Source organism: Somniosus microcephalus, chromosome 9, assembly GCF_052327205.1.
Source record: "Somniosus microcephalus isolate GS21.2 chromosome 9, FLI_Smic_1.0, whole genome shotgun sequence".
In the NCBI taxonomy this organism is placed as follows: Eukaryota; Metazoa; Chordata; class Chondrichthyes; order Squaliformes; family Somniosidae; genus Somniosus; species Somniosus microcephalus.
The window spans coordinates 16,763,745-16,777,378 of NC_140995.1; the positions used below are offsets into that span (position 1 = coordinate 16,763,745).

The 13,634-nt window shown below is 41.8% G+C and overlaps 1 protein-coding gene across 6 annotated transcripts in view; it reads left to right on the top strand.

Moving 5' to 3' along the window:
* LOC147112280 (myelin transcription factor 1-like protein) overlaps window positions 1-13,634 on the top strand; it is a 568,764-nt gene that overhangs the window by 229,150 nt on the left and 325,980 nt on the right. For all 6 annotated transcript variants that reach the window (XM_085996413.1, XM_085996412.1, XM_085996415.1 and 3 more), the window contains exons 6-7: window positions 4,569-4,867; window positions 6,639-7,616. In XM_085996413.1, coding sequence (XP_085852539.1) covers window positions 4,569-4,867; window positions 6,639-7,616 — 1,277 coding nt within the window. The remainder of the gene's footprint in view (window positions 1-4,568; window positions 4,868-6,638; window positions 7,617-13,634) is intronic.

Genomic DNA, 13,634 nt, shown 5'->3' on the forward strand with positions numbered 1-13,634 from the left:
CAGCTCTGGGAGGGTCAAAGTCACGATGGGGCGGAAAGTGGTGGCCGGCAGTGGCCCAGCTTAGGGCCGGGAGGAGCCCTCCTGCTGGAGCCCCTTTACGGATTGCCTGTTGGGCCGGATGTAGACCTTGTTTTCCTGAACACAGCCGCCACTGGTGCGGGCTGCCTCACAACAACCCAATGTTGCAGTGGGGGCCTCAGACAAGCATTCGGCCCCTTATTTGAATATGCCTCGGGCTTAACACCTGTTTCAGTTGTGGACCCAGGATGCCTGTTTTTCTGCCTACACCAGTATTAGGGTGGGCACTTCCGGCTTGTCATGAGCATGTGCTTCCTGCCGTTTATTGTCAGCAAAACAGTCGCTGCTTGTTCGAATTTCTAAGCCGTTGGGTCTCTAATATATGGTTAATTGCTGTAAACATCCTCCACCTGGTCAGATGGACTGTTTTCTATAACCCCTGTTCTATAACCCCTTAATGTATAACAACTTGGGGTTCTCAGACAAATCAAATAACAACTCGTACAATTTTCTGACTAACATGGGAGACTGCTAAGACAGTCTCCTGAATAAATTAAACAATATGTCATGCATAAATTTAATTGAAGACAAAAGATTGGTTTTGATCTTCCCAAATAGTAGAGGGATATCACCACAAAGAAATGGGGACTATACAAAATTACTCAAATGTGTACATCAAACAGGTTTGTTAGTTAAGTGTCTTCACAATTAAACACACCTATTCTTTGCGTCATTAGAAGCCTTTGTTAGTTCAATCAATAATGGTATGTACAGTAAACTCTTGTTTTAACGGCACTTAATCATCCGGAATTCTTTAATAACCGGCAAAATAGATAACCGGTAATCTTGCCGAATCCATCGTTTTTCCGAGTCTGCGTTTCCCGCGGTGGCCGAGTTAGTCAGTGGGTTTTTTTTGTGTGTTAAAAATGGCCTACCTCTCTGTTATCCAGAATTTTTCATCAACTGGCACCACCCCGGTCCCGTAGCTGCTGGATACGAAAGAGTTTACTGTACTGTGTAGACGCACTGCTTGAATTTCAAATCAAGGAAACAAACAATTCAGACGCTGCCACAGAATCCCTTAAAACAGTAGGACCTGGAGTTGCGCTGGGTTTTTTTGGAGCCCATTTCGCCTGAAATTGAACCAAACCAGCGCAAAAGATCGAGGAATTTCAAGTGCAAATTACGTCCCGCCCAAATCGAGTTTCCGCAATCTTTTGCGCCGGTCTAAAAAAACATCGCGCTGGAAGCTGCCCACAAAACTGCCCCTGCCCCCCCACCACCCCCCCCCCCCGCAGATTGAATCAGTCACCAAGGCGAGTTTCCGATAATTGCGCCCATTAGCAGGACTTCGAGGAGGCTCTTAAAATTAAGCTTTTTTTGTTTCAGGCGCAAGGACACTCATTGGCACCTTTTAAAAGCTTTTAAATATTTATTTTTTTAATTTACTGAGAAACTGACTACTGAGAAATGTAACTGGTAAATGGTTCTGTATAGTTTATTGTAAAGTCATTTTCAGTTATTTAAAAGCGGGTTGCTCACAGTTGGTGGACTAGACAATACGATTAAAAATACTTATTTTTTGTGATGAACCCATTTTCGGCTGTATTAATAAAACCGTAGCAGGTTACCACTCTTAAATAGATCGACGAATATTTTATAATACTCAATTTTTTTTAAAACTACGTTCTAAAACACTGCCCGATCGTGCTGATTCATGGAAGGTTTTACGTTCAGCGATATGCAAATGAGTTTAGGCGGGAAAAAAACCCCACTTCTTAAAACTAGCGCAATTTTGAGCGCAATTTGTGCCCGGATTGCCGATTGCGGCCAAAGTGGAAACTCTTGGCCTAGAAATCTACTCAATGACGTCCGATTTCAATATCAGCTCCTGTTTATTTTGACTGTTTCAGTGAATAGGATCTCCAAAGCTCTGATTTGTACAATGAACAGTTTTGTAAGCGGCGCTGTATTATATGCAAACAAGAACATGTATTACCATTTGACAATGAAACTATATGAAAGTAAATGGAAGAAGACAGTTTAAGATATCTCTCAAAACAGTCAAGTTCAAGATCAGTGACCATTGCAGGTAACAGTTCAAAATCTTAATTAACAGAAGATCATCCAACTAACAGCCAGCCACAATAGATCTAGTTCAGTATTCTACAAATGCGTTACTCAGTTGATCATAGTACATTCTTGAGCAGCCTATTGGTATTGTGGTAATATGAGAACAAACATAAATATATTTGTGTCCTTATATTTCATTAGCTAGGTCATATAAATATGCTTTGAAAAATAAGCTGGGGTCATCCACTATGATGACACATCACTATGCAAGATAACCAATTGTTTAATGTATGTAAATATTTGATCAAATATTTCAGTAATCGAGAGAATATTTGATAAAAATAATTTGATGCCTATCATTTGAAACATAACTTCAGTGACTAGATATTCTAGTCACGCCACATGTTACATTTTACTTACAACATTGTTTAGTGTGAGAAGTCACACAACACCAGGTTATAGTCCAACAGCTTTATTTGAGATCACAAGCTTTCGGAGCGCTGCTCCTTCGTCAGGTGAAGACTTCACCTGACGAAGGAGCAGCGCTCCGAAAGCTTGTGATCTCAAATAAAGCTGTTGGACTATAACCTGGTGTTGTGTGACTTCTCACATTTGTCCACCCCAGTCCAACACCGGCATCTCCACATCATAACATTGTTTAGGGGATGTTATTTTCCTTCCACATTCCCTCTCTTACTCTTTTCCCTTTCTTAGCAACTTCCAATCATGCTAGATCTCTCTCCATAAGGGCAGGTGAATGTGCCAGTGACTGCGCCGCAACCTCTGCATTGTGGCCTGACTGTCGTGGGGCACCATTGATGGAGGATGGTCTGTCAGTTTTCCTAAGGCGGAGTTTCCCTTTCTCCTCCTCCAAACCTCAGTTCAACTAAAAACTCATTGCGGGGAGGAGAGGAGGGGGCATTTTGACTTTGTGCAATAGTTTTTAAATGGGCAATAGCGAATCAGCAGCCTGTTTTCCATCTCTCCTGATTTTGATTTTGATTGAAATCGATGGAAATAAAAATTGGGAGGGATGTAAAACAGGCTGCTGATTCGTTATCGCCTGTTTCACACTATCGCACGATGTCAAAATGAGTCCCATTTGAACGCATGGCAGCTATTATTAGTTAATGTGTTAGAGGATCAGCCACCACTGGAATTCAAACTTGTGGTCACTGAGGTGTGACGGAAGCAGTTCCAATGATGCCAGGTTGGTGAGATTAAGTTGGGCAGTATTGCGAGGGTCTCACGGCTGGAGAGAGTGGGAATGCCGGAGCAGCAGATTCCTTATGGGGACCAGAGGGGCTCTCGTTCCTCTGAGCTCCACTAAGGAAAGTGTTTTTAACTTAACTAAGAGAGCCTTGCTGGCTTCCCGACATCCATCTTGCAATGTTCTAAGATCCCTTTTTTTGTTTGTTTCAGGAGTGGGTTAAAATTCCTAATGGGACTAACATGAGACCCCAATTTGCATTTGTCAATGAGGCTCCTTCTGAAGTCCGACAGGCCACCACCAAACCCAACGGCGTTAAAATCACAGATCGGCAGGAACAGAGCAAGAAATGGAACCATTCCATTTTAACTGCTCACCTGCTCCATTCCTGCCAATTGTGAAGAATTAAAATCATCCCGTAGATTTATTTATGGTAGCAAATACAGAGCTTCTTTTCGGAATCACGGCAATGTTCCAAATCCCACTTCATCCCATTTTGCTGGAATGTTGTACCTGGAGCGAGCTCACCGTTGATGCTACTGGTTAATATGAGAAGTGGAGCTGAATGTAAGCTTCCCCCCATATTTTGACAAGTGCCTTTTATAACTAATCTAAATGAAAATTATAAAAAATAAGAGTAGTTTCAAAACTTCTTTTTTTTTAGGTAAACATTTAGGTCAATACTGTTCCAACACTTGAATTGAAAGATAGGCCTCTGTGGGGTAATAGAGCTTTTTAATCCTCAAAAATAAGTTGCATTTACAGACACTTTAACATACTGGTGTAAATGAAATATAAATGAAAAGTCCGTAGAACTGTCTTACATTCCAAGCTGGCAAAATACCACTTTGTAAAATGTAAGTAGGAAGTAAATACATTTTTTAAAAGCCTGCTGATATACACAGGGACTAGGTTGAGACTATACTTGTTTAGTGAGAGGCAGAGAATTTCACTCCCCTTGCTGACTATATTTAATGTTAACAAAGCTAATGAGACAGTTGGCTCTCTGTTGATGTTAAAGAGATTAAAAGGAAGTTCAAAACGTTCCCAGGCAGCTTAGTGATCACCTTGGAACTTTTTAATGTTTGCACTGGACCCTCCTAGAGAGAGCTTCTGACTGTTTTGTTAAATCCTTGGCCTAGTGGTGTTGACTGTCGTATCATATGTAATTTGTTTGTCTACAGCAAATAATATTGCTGTTCGAAATATAACTTGTTACTGTAGGAATTCTTCCTATTGTACTAATGTTTCTGTTTCCTTGTCCTAGTGTTTATGGGTGTCCATTGGCAAAAAAACGGAAAATACAGGATAAGCAGCCAAGTGAACCAGCTCCTAAGAGAAAACAGTTTCTGGTGAGAACAGACAACTCTTCTGTGGATGAGTGCTATGAGACTGATGGTACAGAGGAGCTGGATGAGAAAGAAGAGGAATACTCTGATGAAAATGATGATCAGGAGGAAGATGAAGAGGAGGAAGAGGATGCGGAAGCAGAGGAGGAAGACGAGGACGAATTAGAAGAGGAAGATGAGGAAGATGAAGAGTACGAAGATCAGAGTAATGAACACGGTACGAATTGCATTGCAGTTAAACAGATTGAAACAACTCTTGAACACTGCTCAGTGTTTAAGTGTCAAAGCAAAGATTTACCCAGTTTGGATTCAGCTGTCTTCATTTTTAGTTTGCATTATTTGAAGATTAGTAGAGACCAAGTATGAAGCTTGACTTTATTTTCAACATTTGTATAAATTGGCTGATCTCATATTCCCTGTGGTGAGCTGTGTTCACAAGAAGCTTGGTTTGGTGAAAAGGATACAATGCGATTGAGGAAATGACCCTCTTATTATTAAATGTGTTGTGAATCAGCATAAACTTGTTTTTAACACAGGTGATGCATTTCATTAACTGATCATGAGGCCTCATAAAAGCTACCGCCTATTCCTAAATGCCTATCATGCTGGGACTTTATTTTATCTTTATTCCATGACAAGCCAATTAGTTCAAAACTTTGTCACCCAAGTGACTTTGTTAAACCTGTGAATATTCACTTGGAAACAGTAGTAATTACTGTATTTTTTGGTAACCAAGAGACTATTCATGTGTTAATACTGCAATTCTGACAGTATCCAGGTGAGCTCAAAGATGTTTTTATTTTAATTATACAATAATTATAAACCGTACTGCTAATGCATATGAATTCGTTTTGATTTTCTGCACCCAGGTAGTTGTTTAGGGCATTATTTCCTTTTATAAGAAGGAGAATAAAAATATTGTTCCTAATTAATGATAACTTGCTGTAAAACCAGTGTGCCATTTTAATTTTCAGACTAAAGTTACATCAGTCCATGAGTTAGGTTTCAGTATTGTGAGTCAGAATAAATTTACTTTTAACCAGTATGATGACTTCCCATGACTTGATCATGGAGGCTTTGTAAAGACACCAGTTGTTCCTACATGCCAATCATTGTGGCACCCCTCTTTTATCATTGTTCATCACAGGTCAATAGGCCTGATACTAAATTGTAGGTTGTATTGATGATTCTATTATTAATATTCAACTACCTAGAATAAATTGTTTATACTATGCATGCATTTGTTAATTATCATGCTGATTGCTGTTTGATATGAGATGCATACATTTAAAATATAAACCAAGGCATTCCTGAATACTCAGCGGATAAATGTGCCATGTGATATGGTACTGAGCCGTACGTGAAGATACCAGGTTTTATCCCTGGTCTTTGTTGAGTTCGATGATCTCAGCCAGGGCAGCAGTGGCCACAACAATTGGCCTCAATGTTTCTTAGCTATGACAGAAGAAAAAAAAGGAAAGGCCCAGAAAAAAAAAATCAGAGTTTCCACTCCTGATGGTTGCTGCTGGATCGTGTGCAGAGTTTGGAGGTTCACTGAGGACAAAATTGGGTGATGATGCCCCCCCCTCGTCGTAAAATAGCTTGCTGACATTCAGGCTGTGAAATTCTGTGGAGGTTCTCCTGGTGGAACCCCTGGCGAAATAGTATAAAGGGCCATTTTCAGCATTTACGTCGTTTCTTTGGGGGTTCATCTGGTCTCCTGCCAAAGTGATGGTAGGAGATGTGAAGAACCCCCATGGAATTCTAGGGCCTCGCTGTCTATGCATGGAAAAAGGTCATATGAGCAAGATACTAGAGCTGTGCCAGTGCCTGTGGCACCATACTGCCACTTGAGTCACTGCCTTCAGGCGAATAGGGGAAAAATTGGGGGGGGGGTGAGATTTAATGGCAATAAACCATACCCGTTGAATAATTTCATCTATAGGTGAAAAACAATAATTAAGCTTTGCTTTCTTGTTTTCCATTAGAAGACCTTCAAGAAGAATCTGATATTATCAGGAGAAACCAGGACATTGAGAAAGATGATAACAACAATGATGAATATGACAATTATGATGAGCTTGTTGCAAAATCATTATTAAACCTGGGCAAAATAGCTGAAGATGCAGCATTTAGGGCTATGACAGAGTCTGAAATGAGTGACAGCACGGCGCGTGGCCTGGAGGATGATAGTGACACTAACGGGAGCAGGGGTAGAAAAACAAATAAAAGTGACTCCTGCCAGCTGAGTTTGGATGTTGACAGTGATGTTGTTAGGGAAACAGTGGATTCCCTTAAACTACTGGCACAAGGACATGGTGTGGTACTTTCAGACAATGCAAGTGTTAGGGGTCGCATAGATGGTTTAATACAGAATGAAATTAGAAATGTGAACTTAGGATCATGCAAGTCCACCAATGATGGTATGGAAAAGACTGTTGATGAAAGTGATGAGGCTGTTTGCCTGAGCAGTCTTGAGTGCCTGAGGAACCAATGTTTTGACTTGGCTAGGAAGCTAAGTGAGAGTCAGCATGAGGAAAGAAACCAGCAACATCATTTTAGTGATTGTCAACAGAACAGACCTGATGATGACATCACAAGAAGGATGTCAGATCGGAACTATTCAGATATGGTTAACCTGATGAAGCTTGAAGAACAGCTTAGTCCTCGCTCTAGAGCTTTTTCTTCTGGGGTTAAGGAAGAAGATTCACATGACAGAGATGATGACACTGGCTCAGTCAAATCTGAACGGTCTGAGGAGGTGTTTGATATGACCAAGGGGAACTTGACTCTGTTAGAAAAGGCCATTGCTCTGGAAACAGAGAGGGCTAAAGCGATGAGAGAGAAAATGGCTCTGGAAGCTGCAAAGAGAGACACATCAGATCAAATTCCAAGGCATCATGTCGGAGATGAGAAGAAGTCTAGATCCTCTGATGGTCATGTTAAAAAGCCATACTACCCTAAAGGTACAACTTCTGTCTGTTTCTAGAATATAAAATAATCATCTGTTGAGAGCTATTGATTCAGCTACCTTGTCTTTAAAACTAAAGTTGCCAGATAACAATTGAACAGTATCAGAATGACCAATAACAAAAGAGAGGAGCATTGACTACACATTAATTATGTTAACATTGTGAGTCAATGGAAACCATTTACCATGCAAGGTAAAAACTGGTCCAGGGCTAGATCAATAGCTATTTATCTTTAAGTCAAATCCCACTTCACTTGATTTCATCCTTTTGCAAATTGTGGCCAGGTATTATATACCATGAGGACATACTATACAAAACAGTTAGGGCGTGAATTTCCACAGGGGTTCTCCTGCTCATCTGCCATCATTTTGGCAGAAGAGCAGCGGAAACCCCAGAAAAACGGCATAATTGTGTGTGCACACCGATTTTCTGCGGTACTTCTGCCGAAGTTACGGCAGATGAGCGGGAGAACCTCAGCAGAAATTCAACCTTTAGTATCAATATTTACGAAATGCGCACAGAAATTCTTTACAGCTGAGTAACTATTTTATTACTGTGGTCTTATTACAATAATTTCACATTAAAATTGTTTTGTGATTTTTTTTTGCACATAATCAGATATTAAAATGATTTGCATTCTTATTCCAGTATTTGCTTGCTAATTAACTGGTCTCTTGGGACGAACCTACATGACACAGTCATGCAGTAACTTATTAAAGATGTCACAAATATAGCATAATTTGCCTACAATGTACCCAGCTATAGAATGTCTAATGGAATTGTATGATGTTAGATGGACTTGATTCCATGAGTACTTATTGTGTAGAGTCACCCAGAATAAGAATCAATGGGTTGATTGATTCTTAGAATTTAAACCAAAATGTTGTGTTCATATATGGTTTTGGTGCTTTGGACCTTAGACTGTCAGCAGGTCTGAGCAAGTTTCAGCTTCCCTGGTCTGGTCAATTTTCAATGCATTTCAGCCTTCATGACGATGCTGAAACAAAGCCAAATATTGCAGTATTAAGTTATTCAAATGTAAGGAATAATTTTATGACTATAATAACTCTGTAAAATTAAAATTACTTCTGCTTGCCCATGTTCTCTTTTCCTCCATTCTGTCTTATCTCTCCTCTCTTCCACTTTTACTAACTATTAATTCCATTCTACTTTAAAAAATATATATATTTTGGTTCCATTTGCTTTGTTTTCTGTGCCTCCAAAGGTCCCATCATCCATTTTGGAGATGAGTACACCTTTGGACAATTTGCCCTCTAATTGGCTGAAAATCAGTTACAGGGGATAATTTTCAGCCAATCGGAAGTATCAAATAGACAGCTGTTGCTACAGGATAATTCATCTTGTCCAGGGCTGGGGCAGTGCAATTGAAAAGAAAGAAAGAACTTGTACATATATAGTGCCTTTCACGACCTCGGGTAGTCCCAGAGCGCTTTCCAGCCAATGAATTGTTCCTAGACAATATAACATATCCAAAGCACAGGAGGCGTTAATGTAATGGAATTGATAGAAGCAACAAGCTAAGCGAGACAAACGATAAAAAAAAATTTAAACAGTTAAAATATGTATCAACACTGGCAAAGGAGTGAAATATGAAGCATACAAAAGCAAAATATTGCAGATGCTGGAAATCTGAAATAAAAACAGACAATGCTGGAAATACTCAGCGGGTCAGGCAGCATCTGTGGAGAGAGAAACAGAGTTAACGTTTCAGGCCGGTGACCCTTCGTCAGAACTGGAAAAAAAACTGGAGATGGAACAGGTTTTTAAGCAAGTGTGGGGGCAGGGAAAGGGGGGAGGGGAGGAAAGAACAAAAGGGAAGGTCTGTGATAGGGTGGAAGGCAGGAGAGATTAAGAAACAAAAGGGATGATGGTGCGAGGCAAAAGGAGATGGTAATGGGACAAGAAACAAAAGGTGACTCTAGATGAAGTGTAAATATGAAGCATGTTCCACTTCGAAATGTTTATTTCTAATTTATTTCTAATCTTCTAGTTATTTTTTGAAATCTCAATTCGTATTTTTGTAAAACAAACAAAAAAACCTATTAAAAAATATATATATAAATATCCATGAGTATTATAAGGCAGTTTTTCAAAAGAATACTGTAGATAAATTACAATAATAGAAAATATGGGTTAGTGATCCATTACCCATGTAGAAGTTAGTGAAGCATGTGTTACGCAGAAACTGCAAGGATAATGGCCCTGAAATTAGGATCGGGAGCTTGCCGCGCGTGCAAGCCCCCGACGTGCACTCACCCTGCGCGCCGACATCTGAAGCCCGGGCCTGCTTGCATTTCCTGTCACTGGCCCGGTTCAGATGTCGGCGCGATGTGCTTACCTGATCCAGCGGCGTAGTTAGTGCGATGTGCCGGCTGGGATCAGGTGAGCACGGTGCAGCCAATCAGGGGAGGGGAAACTCATTCATGAGTTTGACAGTAAGAGCTGTCAAACTCATGAAAAGTATGGGCTGCCAAAACACTACTTTAACTTTAAATAAAATTTTAAAAAACAGCCCACTGATTATATTAACTATAAATAAGTTTTTAAAAATGTTTTAAACAATTAATCAATTTTTTGAAAAAAATAAATTTTTTAAAAATAGGGTCTAAAACTAAACTTACCATCCTGTAAATTCTTTAAAAATAATAAACCTGTGGAAAAAAAATTTCTACATTGTACTAAAAGCCCACTTACCTGTAAAACTAAGTACTTACGTCTGGTTTTTCCACGCGTAAAAACCGGAGGCCTTTACACTCGGGCAACTCTGGGAAGAAAAAAAAGGAATTTCACTGCGCACGCGCTGCCTGTGCAGTTGCACGCGTTCTGCCTCTTAACCCCTTGGGTCAGAGGACAGGAAATGCCGGTTTTCAGCGCATGCGCTGTGCATGCTGAAAACCAGCAATTCCTCCGGGCAGACGCGTGAGTACCCCGTCCTTACTCACACGTTGGGCCCGGAATTACTGGGCCATTATATCCGGGAGACTCCTGGGTAATAGGGGACATGTCCTGGAAGCCACAAAGAATTAAAGGAGAAAATTCACAGGATTTGAGCATAGATTTTCTGCTAGGGTGAAATTGAAAGTAGAAGTCGGGCAATGTGTGATTTGCACTCACCTGATGTGAGGTGGGTTAACCCGCCACAGTTTCAAGGTCAGCCTAATTAAAATAATGGCAATGAGCTTCAGGCGTCAAGAACACTACTGATTAGTAACACACTTGTTGGGGGGGTGGAGGGAGCGGGGGGTGGGGGCGGGCTGCAGCAGCTTATAGAGGCAGTCATCCAACAAAAAATAATAGCTGGAGAGCACATCAGCAAGGTTGCTGGCAAAGTAATGTCTGTCAGGACTGCAGGAGGGCAGAAAGCCTCTAGGTTCACTGAGGAATCTGGAAAATGCTGCTGGATGAAGTCATGCAGCGGAAGGAGGCACTGTTTGGAACAGTGATACAGGCCCTCTGGGCGTATGGCTCAGAGGCAGTTGGAAGAGAGTCAGTGCCAATGCTAACACCCCATGCATGGCAACTCAGTGCAGGAAAAAGTTTGACAACCTTACCAGGTCAAGCAAGGTAGGAGGATCAATCCATACCTTCTAAGATTACACTAAGCTTAAGCATATCTGCCATTCATAATGACCTCGCCTCACACTGTGTTAAAGTGCTTGAATTGCATTCCATCAGTGCCCATGAGATAGCATGGGGCCTTTTACATCCCCAGCCTTCAGATGAAAGTATTCTTTCACTCACAGCCTTACCTGCAGTCACCATACCAAAAGCCTCACATAGAATCTAATTGTTTGGTGCAAGCACCTGTCATTACAACCACAATGGCTGCATGCTAACATTTGGATTTTACTGCATGTCATGGTAATCAAAGCTAATTCTTATCTTGTGCATTCTTTTTTAAGGAGAAGACAGTCCATAACGCCAGACAGAGAACTGCAACAGGTGATGAACCTTAACCCTCTTCTCTCTCAGCCCCTATGATGATAAATCTCTCCAAATCCTGAGTAGTGAGGCAGTAGATGGTATCAGAGATGGGGAAGTAGAATGGCAAGTGCCAGATGCAGGTTCATGATGACATTTTGCTTCTCTTCCTTCTCATCCTACTGCACTCTACATTACTTGTAAGAAAAATATATCGTGAAACCCTCATGTTGCTCCTTCTACTAAAACTGACCTGTGAACTCTGCTCCTCAGCACCCATTCTAACATCTCTTCCTCTTTTCCTCCTCTAGATGTGCCAGAATAAGCAGAACCAGTGCTGCTAGTTCTGTGGATCCAGTCCTGCTAGAACACATCATCACTCACTCTCTCCCTTGCACACATACTCTTTCAGGGAAATTAGAGAGTGATCCAGGGAGGACTGCACTGGATGATACTCAGAGCAAGAGCAGCTAATGGTAGAACGTGAGGAGGAACATGTTAATGACTGAAGTGTTCAAGATATGTCACTCCTTGGTTGGAGAGCTTGGGGTCCTACTTTTAAAAGAAGAATGCGTTCAGACCATCAAACATCTATGCAGGAATTGGTGGCCATGTCAAACAGTACACTGCTGTTGGATTGCATAGAGAAGTACACTAAACCGCATATGCAGTACAATGCTGGATGGCTTTGCAGCATTACAGTCCATCCTGGATTGTGGTAACTCCAAGGATATCTGTTGCAGAGGCCCCCAAGGCAGAGCCATGAAGGCAGCCTGTGCTTCATCTATTGATGCTGAGAATGCTGCCATAGAGAGGGCTGGATGCCAGATTGGAGAGGGCTCTCTGTGGCACCGAAAGGATTGGGGTTGTGTTGCTGACGAGCATCACACGGGCTTCACTGATCTCATTGGTACCATTAAGTCTGTTTTTTCTCAGATCAATGGCCATGCAGAGACAGTGCCCGGTACCAGTGGCGTGGCAGGAATGGACATGTGGTAGTACAGTCTCTCTAGATGTCAGTACATGTGTGTGCCTAAGCCAGCCCCTTCCAGTCCTTGCACACGTGGCTGAAAGGACACAGAGCCAGGCTGCCCGATGCAATAGCATGAGACACAGCCTGCAGTAGGTCAGTCTGTGGACTTAGCTACCAGGAGACAAGGACATCTCAAGCCCAAGAGGTTCTTAACGGAACATAGCAGCCTGCCATCATGCATTCTGCTCACTCATGAAGGACCGAGGACAAGCACAAGGCTGGGCTTGAGACTTCACATGCCACACACTGGCACCAATGGGAAGTATGGTGGTAAGAAGCACCAGTACACAGTTGACCGTGCTTGCTGCCAGAAGTCCAGTGGAATGGGATTTGTGGCTACCTGCAGCAAAGAATGTTGACTCTGTCATAAATCCTGCCGTTTATTTAAAAAGTAATTTAAATAGTTTGGGCAGGTGGATCGCAACTGTAGGGGTGCCCCGGAGGTCCCCACCTCAAAGAAGTGATTGGAAATTGGAGGCTCACCCTGCTGCTCCGAGTAGGGGAACCAAAGGCCTTTAACCAGCCAACAAAGAAATTTAAGAAAAAAAAATCCCTTATCCTCCAAAGATTAAAATTATGGTCACTCTTGCCTGAGCTGTTTGGGGCTCGTAGCAAGCGTGACTTCTGTTGGGCCTATCAGGTTGTACTGTATAGAGCTCCTGGAATAGCACTGGGCAGAAAGCTGGAGAATCCAGGTTCCACCCTAGTGCTGCCCACCAACCCCACTGGAATTTCAGGGTCGTTGTGTATGAAGACCTTTTTTAGAGGAAAGGTTTTGAAATTGCTTTCATTATGTAGTACAAGTGGGAGTTGTGTGAGCTAATGCGTACCGTAATGTGAAGGGACCGTGGATAATAGCATGTTAGTGGTGGGAAGCAGGATGACGTATGCAGCACTATTAAAGACGTAGCCAGATATGGTAGTCAAGAGAAGAGCTCATGTTCCATGTGCCATGAAATATGTCCTTGGGTTGTCCTCAACATCCTCTTCAATCTGCTATTGGTTTCTGCTCCTCTTCTGGAGCTCCTTGCTTCCTC